The sequence below is a fragment of the Parasteatoda tepidariorum genome, chromosome 10 (assembly GCF_982258835.1).
Source record: "Parasteatoda tepidariorum strain Cologne lab strain chromosome 10, Ptep-v5.0, whole genome shotgun sequence".
Lineage (NCBI taxonomy): Eukaryota > Metazoa > Arthropoda > Arachnida > Araneae > Theridiidae > Parasteatoda > Parasteatoda tepidariorum.
Genome location: NC_141764.1, coordinates 50,706,017 through 50,733,105, shown reverse-complemented (window position 1 = coordinate 50,733,105; position 27,089 = coordinate 50,706,017). Strand labels below are relative to the sequence as shown.

At 30.4% G+C, this 27,089-nt stretch overlaps 1 protein-coding gene across 4 annotated transcripts in view; it reads right to left on the bottom strand.

The window, feature by feature from the left end:
• Positions 1-27,089, bottom strand: part of LOC107447376 (coiled-coil domain-containing protein AGAP005037) — a 759,443-nt gene that overhangs the window by 589,442 nt on the left and 142,912 nt on the right. For all 4 annotated transcript variants that reach the window (XM_071184692.2, XM_071184693.2, XM_071184694.2 and 1 more), the window contains exon 2: positions 8,660-9,397. In XM_071184692.2, coding sequence (XP_071040793.1) covers positions 8,660-9,296 — 637 coding nt within the window. In that variant the 5' untranslated portion in view covers positions 9,297-9,397. The remainder of the gene's footprint in view (positions 1-8,659; positions 9,398-27,089) is intronic.

Sequence of the window (27,089 nt, the reverse complement as noted above, 5' to 3'; positions counted from 1 at the left end):
TCTTTGGTTCACTGTAAATTGTAAATAAGATTGTAATAAGAAATACACTTATACAGAGCCGGATTATTGTGTAAAGAAGCGCGAAACTACAGAGTAACTCAGGCCCTATTAATCTCAAATTACCTAAAATCGATCATAAATTTGGATATATTGCAATTTTCTTTATGTTTTTCAGAAACGTTAAAAAAATGTAAGTTTTATGCTTCTTTTAAACTTTTTTTCTCCCTTAATAAAATCTGATATATATATATATATATATATATATATATATATATATATATATACAGGGTGATTCTAAAAAGATGAGAAAAATTTTAGGAAGTGATAGTTTATCAAAGAATGCATGGTCGAAAACATAACCCAAAACCGCTAGAGGGCGTCAAAGTTTATGTTCTTATATGAGGCAAAAACTCACAAAGAACGATGAAGTTAAGTTATAAAAGCAAATTTAATGGCATGTGATTACAATAAGTGTTCAAAATAGTGACCGGCAGCGGCTATGCTGGTACAACGGCGAAGTAAAGATAGGCGAACTTTCCCTGCAGCGGCCGAAAGCTTGGCGACAAATAACGTAGCGCAGTAACTCGCAATAGGAATGGAGCTTGCTCGTTTGCATGAAAAAACTTTCCAAATGCGCCAGCACCTTTGCGTTTTGTTTTCGACCATGCATTATTTGATAAAAATTGTTTGTCTGGGTGTGTACTATCACTTCCTAAAATTTTTCCCCATATGTTTAGAATCACCCTGTATATATATATATATATATATATATATATATATATATATATATATATATATATATATATATATATATATATATATATATATATATATATATATATATATATATATATATATATATATATATATATATATATATATATATATATATATATATATATATATATATATATAACTTTTTCAATGAAATAGCGCTCTTGGTATTGGAGATTACGCACCAAAAAATTGAATTATCAATAAGGGCTATTAAAGGCTGTTTTAATATTAATTAAGGGCTATTTTAAGCTCGCCCATTTTCTTATACGCGCATTTCATTAAACTTTGCCATTTCTTAAACAACCATTTTGAATTATAGCCATTAAATTAAACACGTATTTTGAATTTTGTCCATTTTTTTAAATACGCATTTTCAGTTTTTCCTTTTCTTAAACTTGCATCAACTTTGCATAAACTTTCATCAATTTTGAAATCCCAGACGGATTTTTTTTTCTGTGTTCGGTTTGATCTCAAAAGTTTGGTTTCATTGCTTAACACTGCAATGGCATATTCTATGTTATGTCCTTTTTTTTTTCAAGTACGCCTTTCAAGCTATTTCCATTTTTTTAAAACACGCATTTCAAGCTATTTCCACTTTTTGAAAACACGTATTTCAAGCTATTTCCATTTTTTTTCAAATACGCCTTTCAAGTTATTTGCATTTTTTTTTTAAAACACACATTGCAAATTATACGAGTTCAAACAAATCTAGAATAAGCAATGAAGTTTCAAATACTGAAAAGAACTTATCAAAATGAAAACAAATTATTAGAGGATAACTTGGGATTACGGAATGAGAGAGTTCTTTTTCAATAATCTGCTTGAATTTTGATATTTTGAAAGTTTCTTCAGGAATTAAAACTTCATGGCTAATCCTAGGTTTGGCTGAATTCACTTTCTCTGCACTTTTAATTTAAAATTAGTTATATACCGGTACAACAACCTCTTAAGAACTGAACTTTTCTTAAAACTTGTTAGATTGCTTCAATCCTAATACCTCCAGAAACTTTAAGTTGTTTCATAGGAGGTAGTTACAGATAGTTAATTGAAAACTGTTAGTTGTCATAAACAAAATGTTTTTATTCCCTTTAAATCTCAACTAAAGAGTGTCAAAAAAAAAAAAAAAACCGATGATTAAAAATATATAAAGGAAGAGGATAAAAATGTACATAATTTAATAGGTTTGAATAAATTTGTAAATTAAATGTTAGTTAAAAAAAGTTCTGAATAAATTGTTATTAAATTTGTCTTGGTCTGAATAAATTTGTAAATAATTTATTCTCACCGAGCTTTAAAATAGTTAAAAAATTAGTCCAAAGGAAAATCTGCTATCTGAGAAAAATTATACTATAAAAAATTAATATTAAAGCTATCTTTTCTTATTTCATTTTTCTATACCCCTCTTTAGTTTCTCCCTGATGCATTCCAAAAATTAATGGAACTTCCACCATTTAATTTTTTAAATATAACCTACTCGCAAATGAATAAAAAAGAATATATAATAAGTCTTTGGCACAAAATCTATTGAACCTTTATTAACAATTTTACGAGAGTGTTATAAGAAATAATTAATAAATATAAAATAAAATATAAGAAACGAAGTCTCGAAATGAATAAGGGTCTTTGGTATTTTGGAAATAACTTTATTGCCAGGCATGTATTTTATTTTTTATATAAGTTAAAAAATATTAGTTTATATCAAGCTAAACTTTACACTTTAGCTTTCGAACTTTACGTTTGCTACTTGAACTTTAGCTTTTTTTATGTGATTTTTTTTTAAAAAATTATTTGATATTTATGCGAAACAAACAGTAAATGATTTATTTTGAAGCCGACCGGCCTGTGTAGGGGGCAGGGAACTGTCCTTGCATCAGAAAGGTTCTGGGTTCGAATCCCGGGCAAGGCATGGATGTTTCTTTCTCTCTATCTGTGTTCTATGTCTTTTCTCCTTTGTGTGAGACTGTGACCCGCCCTATATACGGGTTGTGGTAGTGTGACGTGAGCGACGCTGCTCCACCGCCGTGGCTTCGCCACAGGTGCCCACTTGGTAACGAAAAGACTGTTAGAAGGTCTGGCACTTTCTGTGGCCAATGGTCAATAGTTCCAAGTGCCTGCCATTAAAAATAAAAGATTTATTTTAAGGGTAAAGTTTATTTCTTTAAAATTAATCATTACGCTTCCCTCAAAAAAGTTTTTAATTGATTTTTTTCTTAAATTTTGATTTCTAATTCTCATAAATGTCTAGGTCATATTAGAAAAAACAAACGAGGCATAATTGTTTGTTATATTAGAATTGTCGAAAGTATATATGGAAGAATAATAGTTTACAAGAAAAACTTTTTAACGCAAGGCAAATCTTAACAGCCAACAGCTTAAAAAGCCAGTGCACAAATTTTATAATGTTTTCGAATTCATCCTGGCCGAGAGTGTACAGTTTGCTGATCGAAAGAACTGCACTCGTCACAAAGTCCAAGCCTATCAGCTGCTATGGAAACAAGAAATAGCGCGTTTGAAAGAGGGGTCTTCTTTCTCTCCAAGTTCCCTTTCTTTCGCCCACCCAAACAAAAATCTATCTTAAATATCAAGCGATACCTCATATCCATAGTCACCGCCACTGCTCCAGGCGAATGGTGAGTCGAGTTCTTTCCCTAGACACAGCTGGCGCTGTGCTAAAAAAAGAAACATTCCTCCACCTCATAGGTGAAGATGAACAGGGTTTAGTTCTCAACAGAGCCAGTCAGGTGGCCGAGTGGTTAGTGTGCCTGACTGCGAAGCCAATGGCTGCCGGTTCGAATCTTACTCTGGGCATGGATATTTCTCTTTCTCTCTGTGTTGTCTTCTGAAGTGTGAATGTGGCCCACCCTATGAACGGGTATTTGTGGCAGTGTGGCGTGGGTAATGTTGTTCGCCTCCGTGACTTTGGCCCACTGGGTAACGATAAATGAGCAACACTTCCGGCATCTTCCAAGGCGAAGAAGGAAAGTTCAATGTGTAGCATATCTACCACTACAAAATTACAACTACAATTCACTAGTATATAAGACATGTTAACTCGACTCTATGTCGAGGTACCTTTTTATAGATGAAGGTTGGCATGGTCGATAACTCCGCCCCCACAAGTGCCTGCCGTTATTAAAAAAAAGTTCTCAATAGTGTTTATTATTAGTAGTGTATTATTAGTTCTCAACTCCTCTTGAAATTAACTCCATTTCATAAAAATTGAAATGGCTCCGGAATATTTTTTTTTTCTAAAATAGAGACTCAGAGATAAGTGACAATGTAAATTTCAAACTCTTCGCCCGACTCAAAATATTTTTCTGCATCTAAATAATCCCTTCAATCTTTTCCCCAAAATGAATTTTTTGTATTCCTTCTCAACCAACGGCGTGAGAAATTGAGTGGAATTCACACAGACTAAAGCAAAAATAAGCGCTAGGCAACGAGAAATAACTATGCTGTTTCATTTTATTTGATACTTCCTACACGGCGTACAGTTACAAACAGTACCATAAACACAATTATTTGGGGCGAGAAATCGTAAAGGTCTCCTTTTATGGGGGAATTTGCAGCCAGATCGCAGGTTGTTTCCATTCCGTTTACGTCTTCATGGCATCGTCAACTCACACGCATATAAATTGAAGGGATTTCGACGTTATCTTTTCCCTAATAAATCCCCAGAAAGAGAGTTGAAAAGAGTTTTCAAACGTGGAGGATTGAAAAAGTGCAAGCAAGCCATCGATTTCAATTTACTCGTTATAAAATGTCGCAAAAAAATTGATATTACGAGCAAAAAGTTGTCCTTTTCGAGAGTAATGTCGGGCAAAATGTCGATTTTCTGTGACATTTATATCAACAATCAATTATAGCTCTAAGGTGAATAGAGAACTAGATGGAACTGCTCGTTTATGTTTTATTTTGCTTCAAATATATTATCTCAAATAGACGTAGGGAGATTTTAATAAATTAGTTAAATAATTTTTTTTTATTATTGTGGTGTATTAATTCAAGTATTTCGTGGGGAAAAGAATTTTGATTGTAATAGCATTTTTCAGAATGTTTGCTGGAATTGAAATTCTATTTTTTAAAATTAAAAAGCTACGGTTGTGTGTGGTCTGTTTCGGTGATCAGTTCAGATCAATATGATGTTCTTTAAACTTAATTGAATTAAACATTAAATCATTTTACCACCTTCAAAAATTACTTTTTTCTAGTTTTATCGTTTTATTTTAATTTATCTGTTCAGTATTTTTTTTATTCCAATGTCTTATATACACGTTTGGTACGGAAGCTAAACTTTTTTCAGTTTTGTGCAAACCCATTCAGTTTTTGTTAATTTTTTACTATCAGTTATTTTACCGTTATTATTACCACCCTCAAAAAGAAGTTTTCAGCTTTCAATTCTTTAGATATTTACAGTTCTAGTTCAGTTTTTTTTCGCATAATTTTTAAGCTATTTGAGTTTTAAACTTCGAACTTAGTTTTTTTTCGCAATATTTTGCTAATCAGTTGTTTACTATGATAATTGTTTATTCCCTTACAGCAGAAAACTTTTTCAGTTTTTGCAAATTAATTAAGCATAACTTAGTTTAATTTTTATTAATTCTTTTTCATCTTACGGAGCGAAAACATTACCCATCTCATGATACATGTTTACAGTTACCTCTTCAAAAACTCCATCTTTTTCAAAGTGCGGAAGCTGGGATTCGATAGTTTGCAGTTGGAACTAAACTGTTTGACCTTGAAATTGTTAGACTTGTCCAGAGAAAAAGTTGATAAAATTTCTATTTTATATAAAATAGAAATTTTATCAACTTTTTCTCTGGACAAGTCTAACAATTTCAAAAATTAAGCATTAAAATAAAGCATTGTCTTAATTAAGCATTAAGACAATTTAAGAAAATTATGCATGCAATTTACAAGTGATGTAGCCAAGGCCGTACTCAATGAGGAGGGGTGAGCGGCAATCGTCCCGGGGGGTGCTGAGGACCCGACAAAAACGCTTTACGAAAACATACCGTTTATTAATTAGTTTTTTTAAAAGTAATTTGCAGAGAATTTTTTTATATTTGTATAAAAACTGCCTTTCTCTATAAAGGGTCTTCAGAAATGTTAGAAAATAAGCCTTTTTGTGCTTTAAGGAATAAATTTTGTTCTGGGGCTCCAAAAACCTTTGTTTAGCTTTGTATGTAATTGTCTTTTTCCTCCAATGTACTGCAGCTTTCGTGAGCGCAGTATAAACACGCATTAAGAGGGGGTGAGGAATCCCGAGAGCAGAGAAACGAAGCGAAACAGAACAATGTTACGATTGGAATAAATCCCTATTCTTGTTAGGCAATGAATATTTAGTGAGTGTAAAATGGGCTAGGCAAAAAATAATTGTAATGTACTGTAATGTACAATTAATAAGGTTAGTTTAAAAACATAAGCACATTAGAGAGTTGAAAAAGCAAAACAAACTTATCTATACAAAGTGAATTGATCAACAACAAAACTCATTATGGTAGGTCCTTCATATTGACTAGTAAAGTTTAATTCATATCGCAATTCCGCTAGAAAACAGAACTAATTTCAACAAATTAGAGGTACCATGGGTCACCCGATTACTCCATTACCTATTTGTTCACAACCTTAATTGTAACAAACTATTGGGTTCTAAACGTGAACTCCTTTTTTGATTAATTTATTTTTGTTTTATTTGTAAGGCAAATATTATAATTTGCAATTATTATTTATTATTGTTTTACGCTTTTGCTTTTTTGATAAAAAAAAACAGTTCATTGCAATCTTTATGTTTGTTGATCATCAATTAAAGATCTATTTCTAATTTTAAAAAATAGGAGTAACTTTCTAATTTTGTGAATTCTTTTCAATTTGTTAAGAATAATCTTATTTCTAAGACTAGATGATAAAGACTTGATAATGCAGATTTTACACCTTGTTTTAAATAATCTTACGTCAGACTATCCATTTACGGCTTTCGAGAGCTGACTTACAAGGACAAAATATATGATTATTCAATTCCTAAAAAAATATAATATCAATATTCTAAAAGCAGCTTAAATAATTATAGTTTTTAAATCTAAGATCTAGCTCCCTTGATGTTATAGTATTGCATGGTATTATACTTAGATGCATAACGTGGATATCCTAAGTTTGACTGATGGTTTTCTAATTTAATAAACAGTTAAAGTAAAAGAAGAAAAAAACTTGAGGCAAATTTTTATGTTATGGAGCATAAACTTATCTTTCCAGAGTTGTTGATTTTTTGGTTCACGTTTTTCGACAGATGACGCCACATAGTCCTACAGGTTTCTCTTGCGTTCCAGGTATGTAAATTTCATTCTTCAATTACAACATGTTATTCTGTTTGATGGGAGATAATAAGAAAATATCGTAATGTGACTTTCTTCTTTGATTTACAGTCTTACTTCTTGCAGCGCCTTCTACATTAAAACTTTTTGTACTGAAAACCGAATACTGGAAGGAAAATGAATGCTCTATCACATAGATTTTCTGAAAGAATTTCTTTTTAACACAATCTTTTTCTTGCTATAATTATTTTAAAAATCGTTAAATCATCCTCCTAATTTAGAAGTCCCTGTGTATTACAATCATTTTTATAATCCCCAATTTTCAACTATTAATTTTTTTCGAAAATAGATAAATAAACAAAAAAAAAATTACTAATTATATTACTATATTAAATTGTCTATTCCTTATCTTTTAAGAAAATGCCATGATAGTAATTCATGACATAGTTTTGAATAAAGGTGTTCCTTAATGATGATTTAGCAAATGAGGTCGTTCTTTGTTCAACATTTGGCTAATTAATAGAGATGAAATATTCTGAGAGGAAATCAAAAAAATTAATGTACTGAATTAAGACGTCCTCATTTTTGAAGAGTTTTCTCTAACAAGATCTTAAAAGCAGTATTTCTAAAGAGCTTCATCGTAATATATATCACTGAAATATAGTAAATTATAGCTTCAATAATGAGCTGTTTTTTTTCTTTGGTTATTTATATCTTTACATATTAAAGAACATTATAATCTATTGATTTCGTAATGTAGAAAATTCAAAAACTCGTCTTTAATTATATATACATATTTAGTTTTTACATTTTTTTAATGAAACATTTATGAAATTGGAGACTGTGAACATTCCATTTATTTTTGCATTCCTTCGTAAATTCTGCATCTTATAACATAGCGGGAAATGGATTTAGTCGATTGTTAGTAGTGAATTTTCCAGTGGACATACATTGTATATTTAACATTTGATATATATTTCCCTTTATATATATATTTGACATTGTATATATTTAGATAGACATATATCGTTCTTAATACAGAATTTGTCGAGACTAAATTAATTTTAAATATAAAAATGGCTTGTTTTAGAAATACTTTATGTAATATTGAATGCTTTTAAAAACACACCACTTTGTAATTCTTATGCGATAACATTCATGAAAAAAGGTAACATTCATGACTAAAATCAAAACATCACTTTTTATTTAAAAGCAACCTAATCCGAAAAGGATTTTTGCTAAAAAAATTATGGATTAAAGTTATATAATATATGAGATAAAGTACCCATTAAACTCCTATTAAGTATACAAAGCAGAATCTCCGTTAAAAATGATTTGTGTATTTTGTAACTAAATACACACATTACAACACGCCTTTTCAGCAAATTAAAGTTATTCAATGGTGTTTGTTACCTAGCCAATTGCTATATCTAATTTACAAAATTAACAGCAATTTCAATGAAAATAAAAATATTTAATGCATATTTAATAATTTTAGGATGTTGCGTGTTTAAAAATTAACTAAGAAACAAAATTTTTTTTAAAAAAGCATTGAAAGTTAAAACACGTACCTTGAAATCGTACTCCATTTTTTCGCACCACCAACCTTCTAACTTCAGTACCACTGGTGCCACTAGAAGATGTATCACTATATACGCCTCTCATCTCACTCGATGGCCGAGGTGGTAAGGAACTCCTCCACCTCGCAGGCAACGTCGATGTGTTGCCTGCTGATCCATAAACTGTTCCTCCCCCACCTGGAGACTGTTGTTGTGTACTAAACCTAGCTGTGCCGGAAGGATATTCCTGAATACTATGCAAGGTTCTTCTTTGTCGATCCATAGTAGAGGAGGAAGATGAAGATGACGATGAGGATTGCTGATGAGGATCATTGACAGCTGCCATAGCGTCCGCCAACAATTCTGGAGGTGGGCCTTGCCTTGGATTGCCGAATCCTAGTCTTCTGAGTTCAGAAACATCCATGGACCGACTGTTCGGCAAGTTGCCTTGCTGTTGCTGAGCTGATGAGGACGTAGATGATGATGAATTGTTTCCACTGGACTTATTTTTGTCGGATTTTTTACTGGAACGGGATGAGTTGGGGTTTTCCCGGATTTCCGTGAGGGATATTTTCTTTCCCTCTGAGGATCGGCCTCCTGGGAGGCTGGTGCTGCGATGCATTGTGAAGCGTTTGATGCTGAACGGCATTTTGAAAGGTTGGTGTGAACTGCTTTCCGAGGAGGCTACTTAGGGCTTGCTGCAGGGATATAAACTTTAATGGGTGGCAGAGGATCTATATGTTGTTATATCTGCAAAAGAAAAATGTTTCTTGAGTTTCATGTTCTTTTGCAAAATATTTATTTCAGTTCCTAAAAAAATTCAAGTAGTTTCAAAGTTAAATAACATATTGAATAAATAACGTACATTTACGTAAATGTCGGATTTTACGGACTCATCTATATTATTTTATGTGTAATAATTCTGAATTATGTGATTCTATATATAGTGCTAAAGATAAGGAGTCAGTTTGGAGTGCACTTTCTGAGATAGATTCTATGGGGTTTTGTATCCACTCTTATGTAATGTTTCCGGTGGAAGAATAGTTGATAAAGTTGGGTCGGTGCAAGGTTGGGTGGCTTAAGAGTGTGGTGCGTAGACTAGGTGCTTACATCTATCATATCTTCTCCGATATAAAGAATGAGAGTGTATTGGCAATACCTCTTAGAACTGCGAAGGACTCAGCACGGGTTACCATAAGCACGAAATTTGATCCTTTATTTGTCCAAACGTTATTACATCTTTCGTATTTCCCTTCCCCACGACTGCACAGCTTAGTAGTCCGAACGTAATGTCATCGTTCGTATTTTAACCTTTATTACGCAGTTTATGTTCGTTACTTTGAAATACGAAATTGATCCGTGCTGATTCCTTCTCTCTTTTAGGAGGTGTTGGTAGTGACTACATGCCCCTGTGTGGCCGTTAAATTGTGTTCAAGAATGGATCCTACACTGCTTCCCACATGCCATTACTGTTGTGAAGTTAACAATAAAAAATTAACATAATTTAATTTTTAAAAAAAATTGTTCGAAAATACAATTCGAACGACGAAAAGATTAACACGTATTTTGTTTAGAAGTAAAATATTTTATGATAAAAATGGACTTTACATTTTAAAATGAAAGAAATGCTCTAATATGGTCATTACGTTTTAAATATCAAATGAAATAATTAACATTTGAAAATGCGCAATATGAATTTTTATTTGGTAAAGTTTAGCAATAAAGTACGCTGTTTGGAAATTGTACTTGTAATTTTTTGTTAAATGAAGAACTAGTTTTGTGGAAGAATATGTTGAATGACATTTTAAATGCATTCATTTTCTTTTGATTAGGAGCAGCTAATGGTCAGGTAATAATTTGTTTCGTAAAGAAAAAGGAAGATTTTTAATTGAAAAAAATGTTCTTTAAATAGTTATCGATTGTTACCATGCATGTTTTAACGATTTTCGTTTAACTTTATTCTTCCATTAAACTTAAGCTAATTCGAGTGAGTGAAAAAACGTTATAAAACATTTTGAACGCATTCGGTGTTCAAAATGTCAAAAACAGTTAAGTTCAGTTTTAAATATAAAATAATGATTTATCATGTACAGTCAGTGGAAAAAGGTAGATTAATGAGAAAAAAGGCATTTAATAATTTGCCATCGGAAGCTTACATAAGTACTCTAAGGATGATTATTAATATGTTCTTTCGCTAAGTTCTAGCAAGCCTTGTGGAAGAACATAATAGGTTTGAAAACAACATTCATTTTTTTCCGATTTAAGGATTTTTATGTTCATTTTTAAGGGGGAAATAAAATTTCTTTAGGTAAATCCCCCCCCCCAAATATTTTAAGGAAGAAGATGTTCGTTAAACAACTAACGATAATTTACAGGCATACTGCAATGATGGTTTTTTAACAAACTCTGGCAGTGGGTTCTTCAAATATTTATTTTAATGATGGTACCGTATTACGCCAGTATCTCTTGCGACAATTCCGAAAAGAATTCCTTACAAAAACAAAACACGCATTCTTTACTTACATTTGAAACAGAAGAATCTTATATTCACCCTCGAGCACGAAATGGAAAAGGAAATGTAAAACCCATTTCAAAACTGAAATAGCGAGTAGCAAATACCACATTTTTTTCCTTCTTTTCACATAAAAACCTGAAACCTTAATCTGCTATTTCTACAAGGTACAAAAATTTTCCGAAAAGACACGAAAAATCGATAACCAGCGTGCAGTTTCGAAATTGGCCCCAAAAACAAAAGAAACTATCTTCTACAGCTTCACTACGGTAGCAAGTCATCTTTCAAAATACATCAAGATCTTTGGAAAAGAAGTGTAAAAAAGAGAATGAAGAAAACCAGGAGGGCTCCTGTCACAAACGATGCGAGGGCGTACCCCGGCCAGCTGCGACCTTGATGGCTTGGGGCATATGGATGCGTTTTGAAAGATCGATCCTGTTTGCTCTCTGTGGTATTTCGATTGTCTTCAAGAATTTGTTGGAAAATCGTCGAGTGAATCATTTTCATTCTTTAGTGAAGTTGAATAAGGCAGTGATTGTTATTCCGTTGATAATTAAATTTGGATATCGAGTTGAGATTTTAGCGTCGCCGAAACAAGAAGTCGTTTTAGTAACGTTAATTAAATTGCAATTTTGTTTTAATTTCTTGCAAGCGAAAGCTACGCATTGTTTGCTATTTTATGACCGTAAGTTCTTTGGACATTGTTGACTGCGAATATTAAAGTCTATGGCATAATAAAGTTTATTTATATTATATGTCTCAAGTTGTCTTCCGTGTGTTGGGAAATATGGATGCGTTTAGGAATATTTGTCCTGGTTGCTATCTGCTGTATTTCGATTGTCTTGCAAGAATTTGTTAGAAAATAATCGAGTGGGTCGTTTTTACTCTATTGTGAAGTTGAGTAAAACAGTGATTGTGATTCCGTTAAAAATGAAAATTAGATATCGAATAGTGGCGTTTACTAAGTCATAATTTTGTTTTAATTTCTGGAGGTGAGAACTGCACATCGTTTGCTGTTTTGTGACTTAAGTTCTAATTGACATTATTGATTGTTATTATTAAGGTGTATAGCAAAATAGCATCTTGTTAATAAAGACCACTATTTTAATTTAAATATGTTTCAATTGTCTTAATATGTCTTTGGTGTGTTGAGAAATATGGATGCGTTTAGGAATATTTGTCCTGGTTGCTACCTGCTGTATTTCGATTGTCTTGCAAGAATTTGTTAGAAAATAATCGAGTGGGTCGTTTCTATTCTATTGTGAAGTTGAGTAAAACAGTGATTGTGATTCCGTGAAAAATGAAAATTAGATATCGAATAGTGGCGTTTACTAAGTCATAATTTTGTTTTAATTTCTGGAGGTGAGAACTGCACATCGTTTGCTGTTTTGTGACTGTAAGTTCTAATTGACATTATTGATTGTTATTATTAAGGTGTATAGCAAAATAGCATCTTGTTAATAAAGACCACTATTTTAATTTAAATATGTTTCAATTGTCTTAATATGTCTTTGGTGTGTTGAGAAATATGGATGCGTTTAGGAATATTTGTCCTGGTTGCTATCTGCTGTATTTCGATTGTCTTGCAAGAATTTGTTAGAAAATAATCGAGTGGGTCGTTTCTATTCTATTGTGAAGTTGAGTAAAACAGTGATTGTGATTCCGTTAAAAATGAAAATTAGATATCGAATAGTGGCGTTTACTAAGTCATAATTTTGTTTTAATTTCTGGAGGTGAGAACTGCACATCGTTTGCTGTTTTGTGACTGTAAGTTCTAATTGACATTATTGATTGTTATTATTAAGGTGTATAGCAAAATAGCATCTTGTTAATAAAGACCACTATTTTAATTTAAATATGTTTCAATTGTCTTAATATGTCTTTGGTGTGTTGAGAAATATGGATGCGTTTAGGAATATTTGTCCTGGTTGCTATCTGCTGTATTTCGATTGTCTTGCAAGAATTTGTTAGAAAATAATCGAGTGGGTCGTTTCTATTCTATTGTGAAGTTGAGTAAAACAGTGATTGTGATTCCGTTAAAAATGAAAATTAGATATCGAATAGTGGCGTTTACTAAGTCATAATTTTGTTTTAATTTCTGGAGATGAGAACTGCACATCGTTTGCTGTTTTGTGACTGTAAGTTCTAATTGACATTATTGATTGTTATTATTAAGGTGTATAGCAAAATAGCATCTTGTTAATAAAGACCACTATTTTAATTTAAATATGTTTCAATTGTCTTAATATGTCTTTGGTGTGTTGAGAAATATGGATGCGTTTAGGAATATTTGTCCTGGTTGCTATCTGCTGTATTTCGATTGTCTTGCAAGAATTTGTTAGAAAATAATCGAGTGGGTCGTTTCTATTCTATTGTGAAGTTGAGTAAAACAGTGATTGTGATTCCGTTAAAAATGAAAATTAGATATCGAATAGTGGCGTTTACTAAGTCATAATTTTGTTTTAATTTCTGGAGGTGAGAACTGCACATCGTTTGCTGTTTTGTGACTGTAAGTTCTAATTGACATTATTGATTGTTATTATTAAGGTGTATAGCAAAATAGCATCTTGTTAATAAAGACCACTATTTTAATTTAAATATGTTTCAATTGTCTTAATATGTCTTTGGTGTGTTGAGAAATATGGATGCGTTTAGGAATATTTGTCCTGGTTGCTATCTGCTGTATTTCGATTGTCTTGCAAGAATTTGTTAGAAAATAATCGAGTGGGTCGTTTCTATTCTATTGTGAAGTTGAGTAAAACAGTGATTGTGATTCCGTTAAAAATGAAAATTAGATATCGAATAGTGGCGTTTACTAAGTCATAATTTTGTTTTAATTTCTGGAGGTGAGAACTGCACATCGTTTGCTGTTTTGTGACTGTAAGTTCTAATTGACATTATTGATTGTTATTATTAAGGTGTATAGCAAAATAGCATCTTGTTAATAAAGACCACTATTTTAATTTAAATATGTTTCAATTGTCTTAATATGTCTTTGGTGTGTTGAGAAATATGGATGCGTTTAGGAATATTTGTCCTGGTTGCTATCTGCTGTATTTCGATTGTCTTGCAAGAATTTGTTAGAAAATAATCGAGTGGGTCGTTTCTATTCTATTGTGAAGTTGAGTAAAACAGTGATTGTGATTCCGTTAAAAATGAAAATTAGATATCGAATAGTGGCGTTTACTAAGTCATAATTTTGTTTTAATTTCTGGAGGTGAGAACTGCACATCGTTTGCTGTTTTGTGACTGTAAGTTCTAATTGACATTATTGATTGTTATTATTAAGGTGTATAGCAAAATAGCATCTTGTTAATAAAGACCACTATTTTAATTTAAATATGTTTCAATTGTCTTAATATGTCTTTGGTGTGTTGAGAAATATGGATGCGTTTAGGAATATTTGTCCTGGTTGCTATCTGCTGTATTTCGATTGTCTTGCAAGAATTTGTTAGAAAATAATCGAGTGGGTCGTTTCTATTCTATTGTGAAGTTGAGTAAAACAGTGATTGTGATTCCGTTAAAAATGAAAATTAGATATCGAATAGTGGCGTTTACTAAGTCATAATTTTGTTTTAATTTCTGGAGGTGAGAACTGCACATCGTTTGCTGTTTTGTGACTGTAAGTTCTAATTGACATTATTGATTGTTATTATTAAGGTGTATAGCAAAATAGCATCTTGTTAATAAAGACCACTATTTTAATTTAAATATGTTTCAATTGTCTTAATATGTCTTTGGTGTGTTGAGAAATATGGATGCGTTTAGGAATATTTGTCCTGGTTGCTATCTGCTGTATTTCGATTGTCTTGCAAGAATTTGTTAGAAAATAATCGAGTGGGTCGTTTCTATTCTATTGTGAAGTTGAGTAAAACAGTGATTGTGATTCCGTTAAAAATGAAAATTAGATATCGAATAGTGGCGTTTACTAAGTCATAATTTTGTTTTAATTTCTGGAGGTGAGAACTGCACATCGTTTGCTGTTTTGTGACTGTAAGTTCTAATTGACATTATTGATTGTTATTATTAAGGTGTATAGCAAAATAGCATCTTGTTAATAAAGACCACTATTTTAATTTAAATATGTTTCAATTGTCTTAATATGTCTTTGGTGTGTTGAGAAATATGGATGCGTTTAGGAATATTTGTCCTGGTTGCTATCTGCTGTATTTCGATTGTCTTGCAAGAATTTGTTAGAAAATAATCGAGTGGGTCGTTTCTATTCTATTGTGAAGTTGAGTAAAACAGTGATTGTGATTCCGTTAAAAATGAAAATTAGATATCGAATAGTGGCGTTTACTAAGTCATAATTTTGTTTTAATTTCTGGAGGTGAGAACTGCACATCGTTTGCTGTTTTGTGACTGTAAGTTCTAATTGACATTATTGATTGTTATTATTAAGGTGTATAGCAAAATAGCATCTTGTTAATAAAGACCACTATTTTAATTTAAATATGTTTCAATTGTCTTAATATGTCTTTGGTGTGTTGAGAAATATGGATGCGTTTAGGAATATTTGTCCTGGTTGCTATCTGCTGTATTTCGATTGTCTTGCAAGAATTTGTTAGAAAATAATCGAGTGGGTCGTTTCTATTCTATTGTGAAGTTGAGTAAAACAGTGATTGTGATTCCGTTAAAAATGAAAATTAGATATCGAATAGTGGCGTTTACTAAGTCATAATTTTGTTTTAATTTCTGGAGGTGAGAACTGCACATCGTTTGCTGTTTTGTGACTGTAAGTTCTAATTGACATTATTGATTGTTATTATTAAGGTGTATAGCAAAATAGCATCTTGTTAATAAAGACCACTATTTTAATTTAAATATGTTTCAATTGTCTTAATATGTCTTTGGTGTGTTGAGAAATATGGATGCGTTTAGGAATATTTGTCCTGGTTGCTATCTGCTGTATTTCGATTGTCTTGCAAGAATTTGTTAGAAAATAATCGAGTGGGTCGTTTCTATTCTATTGTGAAGTTGAGTAAAACAGTGATTGTGATTCCGTTAAAAATGAAAATTAGATATCGAATAGTGGCGTTTACTAAGTCATAATTTTGTTTTAATTTCTGGAGGTGAGAACTGCACATCGTTTGCTGTTTTGTGACTGTAAGTTCTAATTGACATTATTGATTGTTATTATTAAGGTGTATAGCAAAATAGCATCTTGTTAATAAAGACCACTATTTTAATTTAAATTTGCCTCAATTTGTCTTTGGTGTGTTATGGAATATGGATGCGTTTTAGGAGATCAATCCTATTTGCTCTCTGTGGCCTTTCGGTTGTGTTTCAGAATTTGCTAGAAAATTGTCAGAGAGTCATTTAAATTTTTTAGTAAAGTTGCATAAGGCAGAAATTCTGTTGATAGCAAAATTTGATTTTTGGTTGTCAAATTTTTAAAGTAAATAGTTTGGATAAATATTAAGGAACTTATTTTATTATCCTATTTGATATTATCTGTTACAACTCCCAGTAGCTTTACGACTTTTGGCTTTATACTATATTTTATAAACAGTGACCGAATATTGACCGGTTCAACAGCTGACCGAACTATGCGTTTACGCAGTACCATTTAATCCACGGACCGGGGGTAGGGGAACACTTGCCTAGATGATGATTTTCAGAAAAATCAGTTACCTTTGAAATTTTCCTCAGTTCCTCGAATTATATCTCGGCACTGTATGGAGAAAATAACAAATTTCTAAGACATTAAAGAATAACACACTTCAAAATTCCTAATGAAATTCCCGATTGCACAAAAAATCGTTAATCGTCAATATTAAATCCGATTGTGAAATGTATGTTAATATTGCAGATAATAATTTTAATTTTTACTTTAAAATGAAATATTTTCACATTTATCTTTGAGGCGTGATAAACCAAAATAATACTTAAATTTGCAGCAAAATTATTATTCTTTTAAGCTGAACTATACACGGAGAAAAAATTCTGTTAAAATTACCGTATTGTATGCTAGTGATATTTCTGGTAATAAAAAGAAAACTAAAATCCAAAATATGCGGAATTTAAGCCATTTATTTGGTAATTTTTTCATTCATATTAACCGGTTTACTAGAAATTCTTGTTTTCCAAAAGCATTGTTCTTATTACCACATATTTAGTAAGAGATACAAAACTTGAAAGTAAATTTCACCAAATAAATGGTTTTCATACCATACTTTAAGGTGGTACGATAAAATTATAAACTTTTGTCACATATTATAAAACAATATTTGGTTACATTTTCCAAAATCATTACCGAAGTGCTTGGGGAAAATTTTCCGAAATTTTTGGTTTTCTCCCAAAGACAGAAACACGTTAAATTTATCATTTTCTGGCAGTTTTGACTTTAATTGTTTTCTGTGTATACTATCAGGTTTCTTAAATTTGGCTACACGATAATCAAATTGATTCAAAACATAATTTCATTTAACATTTATCTTATAAAAGCTAGAAAACTAATTATAACCTTCCAGAGGTGTGAAATGTTAGACCACTTGAAATACAAGATCTGCGCTTACAAATGATAATCTTTAAAAAAATTATATTTTTAAAAATAATTCGATTAATTAAATTTATATTATGGTATTATTACAAATTTTTAAGCTGATTTTGACTAAAAAATCATTTTTCTGTTTTTTATATAAAATAAAACTATGAGCTTTTTTCTTTTTTTAACAGTTTCTGTTTTGTTTTTATGCCAAATCTACCAGAAGTTATAGTGATTTTTTTAAAAAATCAATTTTTTTAATTATTACATTGATAATTATGCCTTTTTTGTTCTTTTCCTCAAAACTACTTTTTCGGTCATTTTCCTTCATTTCAAATCGAAATATTTTTGATTTAAATGCCTATAGTTTTGCAGGAATGTTTATTTTACATTTGTCTAAAAAATAGACGACGGATTAGTCGATTAAACTATTATTTTATATTTTACAGCTAAATTAAAAATAAGTAATTGCAATTTTTGTCATTTTATATTCAAATAAGTTTTGATATTTGCTGTAAAATATCTAAATATTAATATAATGTCCACGGATTAGTTGATTAAACAATAATTTTATATTTCACAGCTAAATTAAAAAATAATTAATTGCAATTTTTGGCTTTTTTTTCCTCAAATAAGTTTCGATATGTGCTGTTAAATATCAAAATATTAATCTAATATTAAATTATTTTTTAAGAGTATCATAAAACAAGAATAAGGGAGAAATAATAAATTTCAACTAATTTATTTGATTTTGAATAGAGGTAAATTTTAGGATTTGTTTTTTTTTAACAGTTTCCCCCAAGTTTTCTAAAAAAATTTTTCATACTTCTTTTGTATTTATATCATGTGTGAGAACAACTAAGTTAAGGACATAAATCCAAATAAAGAATTTCTAAATAAAATATTGCAAAATTATACCTCAGAAGTTATTTGGGTATTTTAAACGATTATTCATTTGCAAATAAATTGTATTTAAGAGAGTTGACAGTTAATGAAAAAGATTTATTTTCCGAAGAAAATCTTCGAAATTCCAACACTTAATTTACAGCTTGTATTTAAACTTCTATTCATCAGCAACATATAAATATGAAGTTTTAAAGAAACTTTACATCAAGCAAAATTTTATTGCATAAGAATGTTTCTCAAAAGAAAGTCTCTGAAATTTCAAATATTTATAAGGTCAATACCCCAGCTTCAATATCAAAAACCTGGAGTACCCTGCAAAAAATACAATTCTCGAGAATTGTAGAACGATTCTAGTAAAAAGGAGATATATATTTCATATGTATCTCGAGAATGAATGCAAGTCTAAATCTTTAGGGAATTTCAGTGCGAAATCGTGTTCATCTGAATATTTTATAATATTTTTCCCTTTTTTCCCCCCCAACGGGGAGATTTTTGTTGAATTCAATTGCAAAAAAGAATGAGAAATAAAATATCGGCATTCACATATATTTCCTTATAGTTATTTGGGTTCTTGATTCTCATATTATGTCCCGTCTTAGTTGAAATTGGTTTTTCTATTTCCATACTTTTTTCATAAAATTAAAAAAAAAAAAAAAGAAAAAAAAAAAGAAACTCCAGCGCTTGTTCTGAAATATTCAAATGATAAAAAATACAGATGAATGTAGCAAATATTTTATGAATTTTCCCTATTTCTTCTTTTTTTGTATTCGCAATAAATTAAAATGATTAAATGTCAAAATATTTAAAATGAAGTCTTAGAAAGTATGTGTAAAAAAATTTAAAAGTTTCTTTTTATCACGCGTAAAATATATTTTTAAAATTGTAAGGTACGTAAATTTTTACTTAATTTTAAACTGTATGAATCGGTCGAATTTTTAATAAAGATTTTAAAATACAGCTTTTTCAAATGTATATATTTCAGAAACTATTCGACTGATTTTGCTCAAATTTTTTGTTTCGACATCGCAAAGTTTAATACAGTGTAAAAATTTGGATACATGGAATTATCTGAAGGTAAACAGATTTAATAATTGCGTTCAAAAACTTTTCCATTCACTTCATTAGTTTCAAGATATGGCGAAATTCTCAGAAGTTGAAATTAACACTAAGGAACCCAAACTGTCAGTCGCTCTCCTGATTGAATTATTATATTTTCAAAATTTTGGCTACTTTGCATATTTTGACATCCAAATCCATTGAAAAAAGGTATGTTTATTCAGAGAAAGTATATTTTTGTGTCTGATTCCATAAATTAAGCACTAATTAATTAACGTATTTGAGACTTAAATGGAATGAAAGCAAGAAAAATAATGGAATTATTTTTTTCCTTCAAGGCACTGCAACCTGTCAGAGGCCAAGTCTGTTTCCAAGTATTCTTTGCCATCTGGTTTCATTTGCAACAAAGCTCTCCCAGATAATACAAACTCAGTTAAAAAAGCTAGCTTTTACTAATCGCATGGGAAACAGAAAACGAGGAAAACCACAATTGGGTGACCTGACTTGGTGGAGAAGGATTTCTATAACAAATAAAAAACGAATGGAACTTAGATCATGAAAATCCGATTATAAGACCAAAAGTTATTTAGAGTGATATCATTTTCGTTATTTTGCATATTGTACAATTAAATTGACACATTTTTTTATTTGAAATAGGAACCATGATGAGGAAACTATTTTAGCATTAATGAAAATATAGATGAAACAACGAAAATCAAAACTTTCATATTTCTTTTGCAAAACAAAAGCAATCAACTATCGAAATGTTCATTTAATACTCACATAAATTATGAGTGCTATGGAATCATACAGTCCAATGAATGCTTCTTTGTTTTGAAGGTTTTTTGCACTTTTCAACCACATCAAACTGGCTTAAAATATTAGAGGAAGAGTTCCCTTTTTATAAGTGAGGAAAGTTAAAACGCGCAAAATATGAGGACATTTGTTTTGGCTAGAATTCTGAACTGGCATATCGTTTCGACTTTTTGGTTCACTACGACGGAAAGTTCTTTAAATAGGTAAGACAAAATAGGCTTAAATATGTTATTTATTTCTTCTTTAATATGACACATAAGTTGTCTATTTTCACTTTTCCCTGATTCTCCGTTTCTTTTTCACTTCGGCTTTCTTTGCCTTCTACCCTTAAATCGCTGGAATAAACTCTACCGGTTCGCTTTAAGCTCATATTGCACACGCCGACTTACTGTGGTCGATTGTTATAGTTGAATAAAAAAAATATTATTGAAAACGATAAAAATATTTAATTAGTGCACGTACAAAGTAGAGAGAAAAAAAGAGATAGTTTTAGAATTTACTGTGGCTACCAGATGTATTTGGCTTGGAGAGATTTGGACTATCGAAGTTCTACTGAATAGCTAAATTTGAAATAAGGTAGATTTTCAGAATAGTGAAATAAATAGTTTTCACTCTAATGTTAGAGCATATAAAAATATCTACGCGTTTTCTTAAAAGAAAAAATGATGTTAGCCGAAATACCATCAGTATGGCCTAGAGCAGGGATGGCGAACCAATGGCACGCGTGCCATTTATGACACGCGATACAATATTCTGGGCACGCCACCCATCACAAAGTTCACTATGAAGCATATTAACAATTAAATTAAAATTCCAAAACAAATTATTGACAAAAAAATTAACAATTAATGCCAACAAAAAAGAAACAGTTAATAACCATAAAAAAAGCTAACAATAAATAGCTAGCAAAAAAAAATTAACAGTCCAGCTTAAACTAACAGACAATCTAATGTAAGTTATGTGTCATCTGATTTGCAACAACAGAAGTCACGCTGATGTTACTTTAAGTTGATTTATGCGTATAACTGAGACATTACGAAATGTTTTTTTTTTCTCCATAGTATATAAAGAGTTTTGAGTTGATAGTATTCGGTATTATTACTTTCCCAATAATCACGAAGCCAAAATTATTTGATGACACGTCTATGACCACATTAAACAATTTTTTAGAAAAAATGGCACGTTGGTGCAAAAAGGTTAGCCACCCCTGGCCTAGAGGGTTTTAGCGCCACGTTACGGTAAGATAGCCTACCTTTTAGTTGGATTGATAAACTGGTGAATTTATCGTTTTTTTTCTTCTTAGTTTTACTTGGATTTCTTTATAATCGTTTGGTCATTTGCTTGATTTTAGTTCCATGAAATGTTTAGATGTTGATTCGTTTAGGATGTCGTTTGGTAATGAAGACAAAAATACATTTTGCAAAGTAAATTTCTATATATGTTAAATATTTTAATTTCTCCGTATTTTTCTGATTTTCGATATTGTTTCATGCTCTTGTTTGCACATTTATTTCAATGTTGAATTTAATACGTTATAACATGGATGAAATTCACCATTAGTTCTTTTTAACTAATGTAAGAATAATTACGCGAAAGAGCTGTTAATGTAGATGTTTTTCTCTGCTTTTAGTAGAATTTACTATATGAAAGAATAGAAATAGAATAGACAGAATGAAATTAAGACGTGAAAAAAATCTTTTTACGTATTTTTGAGCTAAAACTTAAAATTAAAGATTTGGTGTTGGTTAGAAAATTTTATGTTTCTATGTAAATATACAATATTAAAATATGTAAAAAAAAAACTAACATAAATTCACGCAGTCAAATCTTAATTCAATAATTTTGATTGGAACAATGCTTAAAAACTCAACTTTATAACAGTAAAACATTAAGAATTGTTATTCAGTCATGCGATAAATAATAATTGTACAAAAGTAAATAAAATAAATATGACAAGTGTTGCTTTAAGGTGCTGTAGGCAGTTTGGACAGGAAAAACCTCAAAAAACAAGCCATGATGACGTCATAGTGGATCGTCCTTCATGCTTTTGTAAATAATTTTTAATCTTCAAGAATTAATTATGTAGTATAATTTGTGCCCGCCATCAAACAATCGAAGTGAATTAGGCAAGATGACATTTTCAGTTTTTATAAACTTGATTAACTTATGAAGTTTAATTCGCTTCTAAAACTTAAATTATTTAACTGAATTCTCTTCAAAACTAATTTTTTAAACTAAATTTACTTCAAAAAATTGAAACAAAAGTTAAAAATATTAATGACTGAAGTTTCCTAATATTCCACTACAACCTTATTCGTTAGAAGTGTTAGGGGCATTTAATATGGGTCAATATAATATATGGCAACCTATGGGGTAGAAGGACAATTCTACATATTATGTAGATAAATACAATATGTAGCTATAAATGTAATATATTGTATACATATTCAGGGGATAATTTTTTGTGAATCACATTGCGATTTAAATAAAACGTTTCTGTATATTGTACTGCTATTAAGTGCGAATTCCCATGAGTGTTTTTCAAAAAAATATGTGTTTGGAAACAACACGAAAAATTATTTTGAAGTTTAAAAGTAACTTTTCTGTTAAAGTTTGACTTATTACAAGATTTAGGCTTTATCTAGCTTCTTAATTCTACATGGCAAGATGCTTTTGAAGCTAAATACAATTCAAAATATATAAAATTTCAAAAGTTTGATAAAATCAAAGCGTTAATAGCTTCAAAAGATTATTACTGTAAAAACTAAAGGTTAATACAAGAATGATGTGAAATAGGCTTTAAAATTTAAAATGCTTTTTTGATTCAAAATGAGGATTACGGTACCTCATGTTAAAAACGAATAAATAATGCATGAATAAGCGAAAAGCGTTCTAAGAGTCTAGACAAAGCTATTTACGATAATAAATATAAATAAAAAAATGCAAATTCCAAGACAGTCATTATTTTTCGATGAAAATATTTCCAATATTGGTATCCCCATTTATTTCTCTTAACACAGGCAGTATACTTTATACAAACAAAAATGACGTAGTAAACAAATCATTTAAATGGTTAATATACCTTCACTTTGCCAAACGTAACAATTTAAGCACACATGAATTATATGCATAAGTCGTGCAGCTACACATGTTGTCAGCTAGGCAGCTACACTGTTAGAAATTTCTCGAAAATAATGGTTAAATAGCAATTTATTGAATGGTTATTTTACCATATTTAATAAAACTAGTCAAATAACCATAAATAAAATGGTAATCAAACTGTTAAATTTGAGAAAAACTGTTCACTAACTGCTTTCACCCAATACAGTTAAACAATCAGAATTTTACCGCACCCACTAGAACCACCCAATGAAACTATTTAGTTCGTTGCAACTGCGTACATATCATAGCCGAGCGGGCTTGTCTCATGACCGGCAGAACTGGAGTTCGAGTGCTAGTGTTGACACCACAATATTTCCTCCATTTCCTTCAGTACATGAAGAATTTCCAGTGTCCGGCACTCTCCAATGCCCATTACCTTACGAAAAGCCGAACTCCTACGTCTAGTTAAATAAAATAAAAAATTTATTTTTACGTTTTTGGAAAATGCTAGTTGTAAATGGTTAAAAAACTGTATAGTTTTGAATTTATGGTTTTATAACCATACTTTTTGTAAATGGTTTCAAAACCATAAACGAAAAAAACATTCTTTGCAGTAAACTTTACTGTTAATCGGATGGACAGTCAGCTGACAGTTATTTTACCATAATTTTAGAATGAAAATTTTAACAGTGTGGGGATCATTTGTAGTGTTTAAGCTATGTTAAAGTTTGAAGATAAAAAACAATATTTACTGAATAAAATATATTACAAATGTCCTTGTGTATAAATAATTCTTAATACTACTTCAACGTTGAATTGTTAGAACAAAGAAAAATCGACATGGCAGTGACAAGTTTCTTGTCTTCAAATCGAGTATCAAAACTAATAAATCATAAATAAAATGTATCTTATAACTTGAGGGAAAAAATATCAAAACTTTAGGGATAAAAATACACTCTTGGAGAACAAAAAAAATTATTACACTGACAAAAATTTCTAGCGTAATGTGTAACTTCTTTTTTATCCATCAAAATAAAATGGATGATAGTTGAATTAAATAACTAGATTTCGGGTAATTTAAGCTCTACTGTATAAGTAACTTTAATTACCAAATTCTGTATTCTAAAATTGTTTTAAAGTACTAATTTGAGTTTCAATTTTACACTTTATTGACGATTACGTTATTAAGAGACCAATTTGCTCTACTATTGGTAAGGAAGCTCTCTACATGGTTAGAAATAGCTGTCACAGCAGTATGACAGCCTTTGTCACTGTAACGATAGCGAGAAATGCTTGCTTTGAATTTCCTTAATTAAAGCAACGATATCCAGTGGTTGAGGGTTGTTCTACCATTAAGTTTGTTGCGCATATTATAGTGGACACTGAAATGCTTCATAGATCAATTAATGTTCAAACTTGATGTTGTAGAGCGTTTAAATCATGACCAGATTATTGACTAAGGCTGCAAACGAAGATCTATCGTTTTTATTTCTGCATGCGATACATACAAGTAGATTAAAATGTATATAGTGAGACTAAAGTAATTTTCAAATAATATATCCCATGAATACTAAATAACCATTTATTCTATTTTATTTTCTCTTATTTAGCATAAATTTTGGATTGAGGAATAAGTAATCCTTGAGTTATATCTCACTACTTTTGGCAATAATTTTGTCTCAAAATCATCTCATTTTTGACAAAACGCACATCCTCAAATGTCTGACAAAATTCATGACATATTATTGACTCAAGACCATCTCAACTTTCTGCAAAATTTTTAAATGTTTAATATAAGTCGTTTGTTTTCAGTGATGGTAAAGAGGTTAAAGCGTTCGATTTACAATCAGGGTTTCGAAGTTCGATTTCTGGTACTGAGAATTCATTCTGCTAGTGTTAATCGAAATTCAACTGTGTTAATCGAAATGTAACGGTAAGTTTAATACTACGGATGAAATTCGTATTCTTGAACTAGTAAATATAGTAATTTGTTCTACTGTGTAAAATGTAGATTAATATTATTACTTGATTGAAAACTTCATTTGCTTCAAAAATATATACATAAATAGGAAATAACAATCGACATATTTTAAGCGGTCAAAAATAGGCATCCATTTTCAAGACTTGGTAGAAGATTAGAAGAAACATAAGTGATTTGGAATCAGGGTAAACGGGGAATCAGCATTCATATGAATAAAACAAGATTCCAGCGCAATCAAGGAAGCGGGCGTTTGTTTTTGAGTGTTTGAAACATGTCGACTGTTATTTCCTGTTTATATATCTTTGATGCGAATAAAGTTTATAATCAGGTAATATCTCATCACTTCAGTATCTTGAGATTAATATTGTTTCTTGAGATGATAGATGGTGATATTGAGTTACGTAGGGTAAACTAACCAGTGAAGGAACACTTAAGCTTCGCTTGCCTTTTAAAAAATCATATTAATTTCAAAATTCGTAATTTCAGTTAAATGACAGTGTCAACATATTTGTTACTAATTGCAAATTATGCAAAAAAATTGTAGAGAACTTACATAATATTGTTTTAAAGTTTTGGAGGTTCAAATAACAAGTAGTAAGAAGACCCAGTGAAGGAACAGCTCTTACCAGTGAAGGAACACAAAATTGCCCAGTGAAGGAACACTTAATTTTGGTTATTTTTTAATGCTCTTTATGAATTTTTTAGCCATACAAATACAGTCGGACATCTATTTAACGAACTTCCATTCTACGAATTTCCCTATTTTACGAATTTTTTCGAGGAACCAAGAGCATTTTGGAAATTTTTTTGTAAAATAACTTCCATATAGCGAAGTGAATTTTCTATTTAACGAACTTTTCATTGAGATCCCTATTTTCCAAAATATTTCTTAACATTTTAAACTTGTTAAAGCAATTTATGGGGGAAATGACATTAAATTAATTTTCGAAGCCACTGCTTTATGAAATGTATTACTGTTTTGTCTAAAAATTATCTTAGAGAAAGCAGTAAATTCCCTTTCCCTTTTTGTTTGCACTTCAAACGAAAAACTCACTTCAAATTAACGGATTTCATCCGTAGCAATTTAACTTAACGCAAGTGGTAATGTATGTTTAAAATTACTTTTATAATAAATGCAACTATATTTTTATACATAAATTTAGACTTTTTTTAGTTGAAAATGTATATAGCATGATAGTGTAACACTGGATAATGTTTTGCTCTATTCTTGCTTTCCATGCAGATTTATTTTATGGTTAAGATTTATATGATAAATAGTAGATACTAGTTTACAAGAAAAAAGTGTATCAATTGCTATTTTAATTATGTCTAGTGTTTAAGAATTTAAAACCTGTTTTGTGTTGTTTAAGTATTTTAAGAGGTGATTTTCTATTTAACGAATTTTCCATATAACGAGCTTATTATTGGTATTAAGTGATTTTGTTAAATAGAGGTCCGACTAAAAACAAGACTATTTGTGAAATTATGAGATACAAGTACTTGTAAAATGCTAACTTTTTTCTGCAATCATGAACTAGAAATTAAAGTGATGTTAAATACAAAATAAATTTAAAAAAATCAT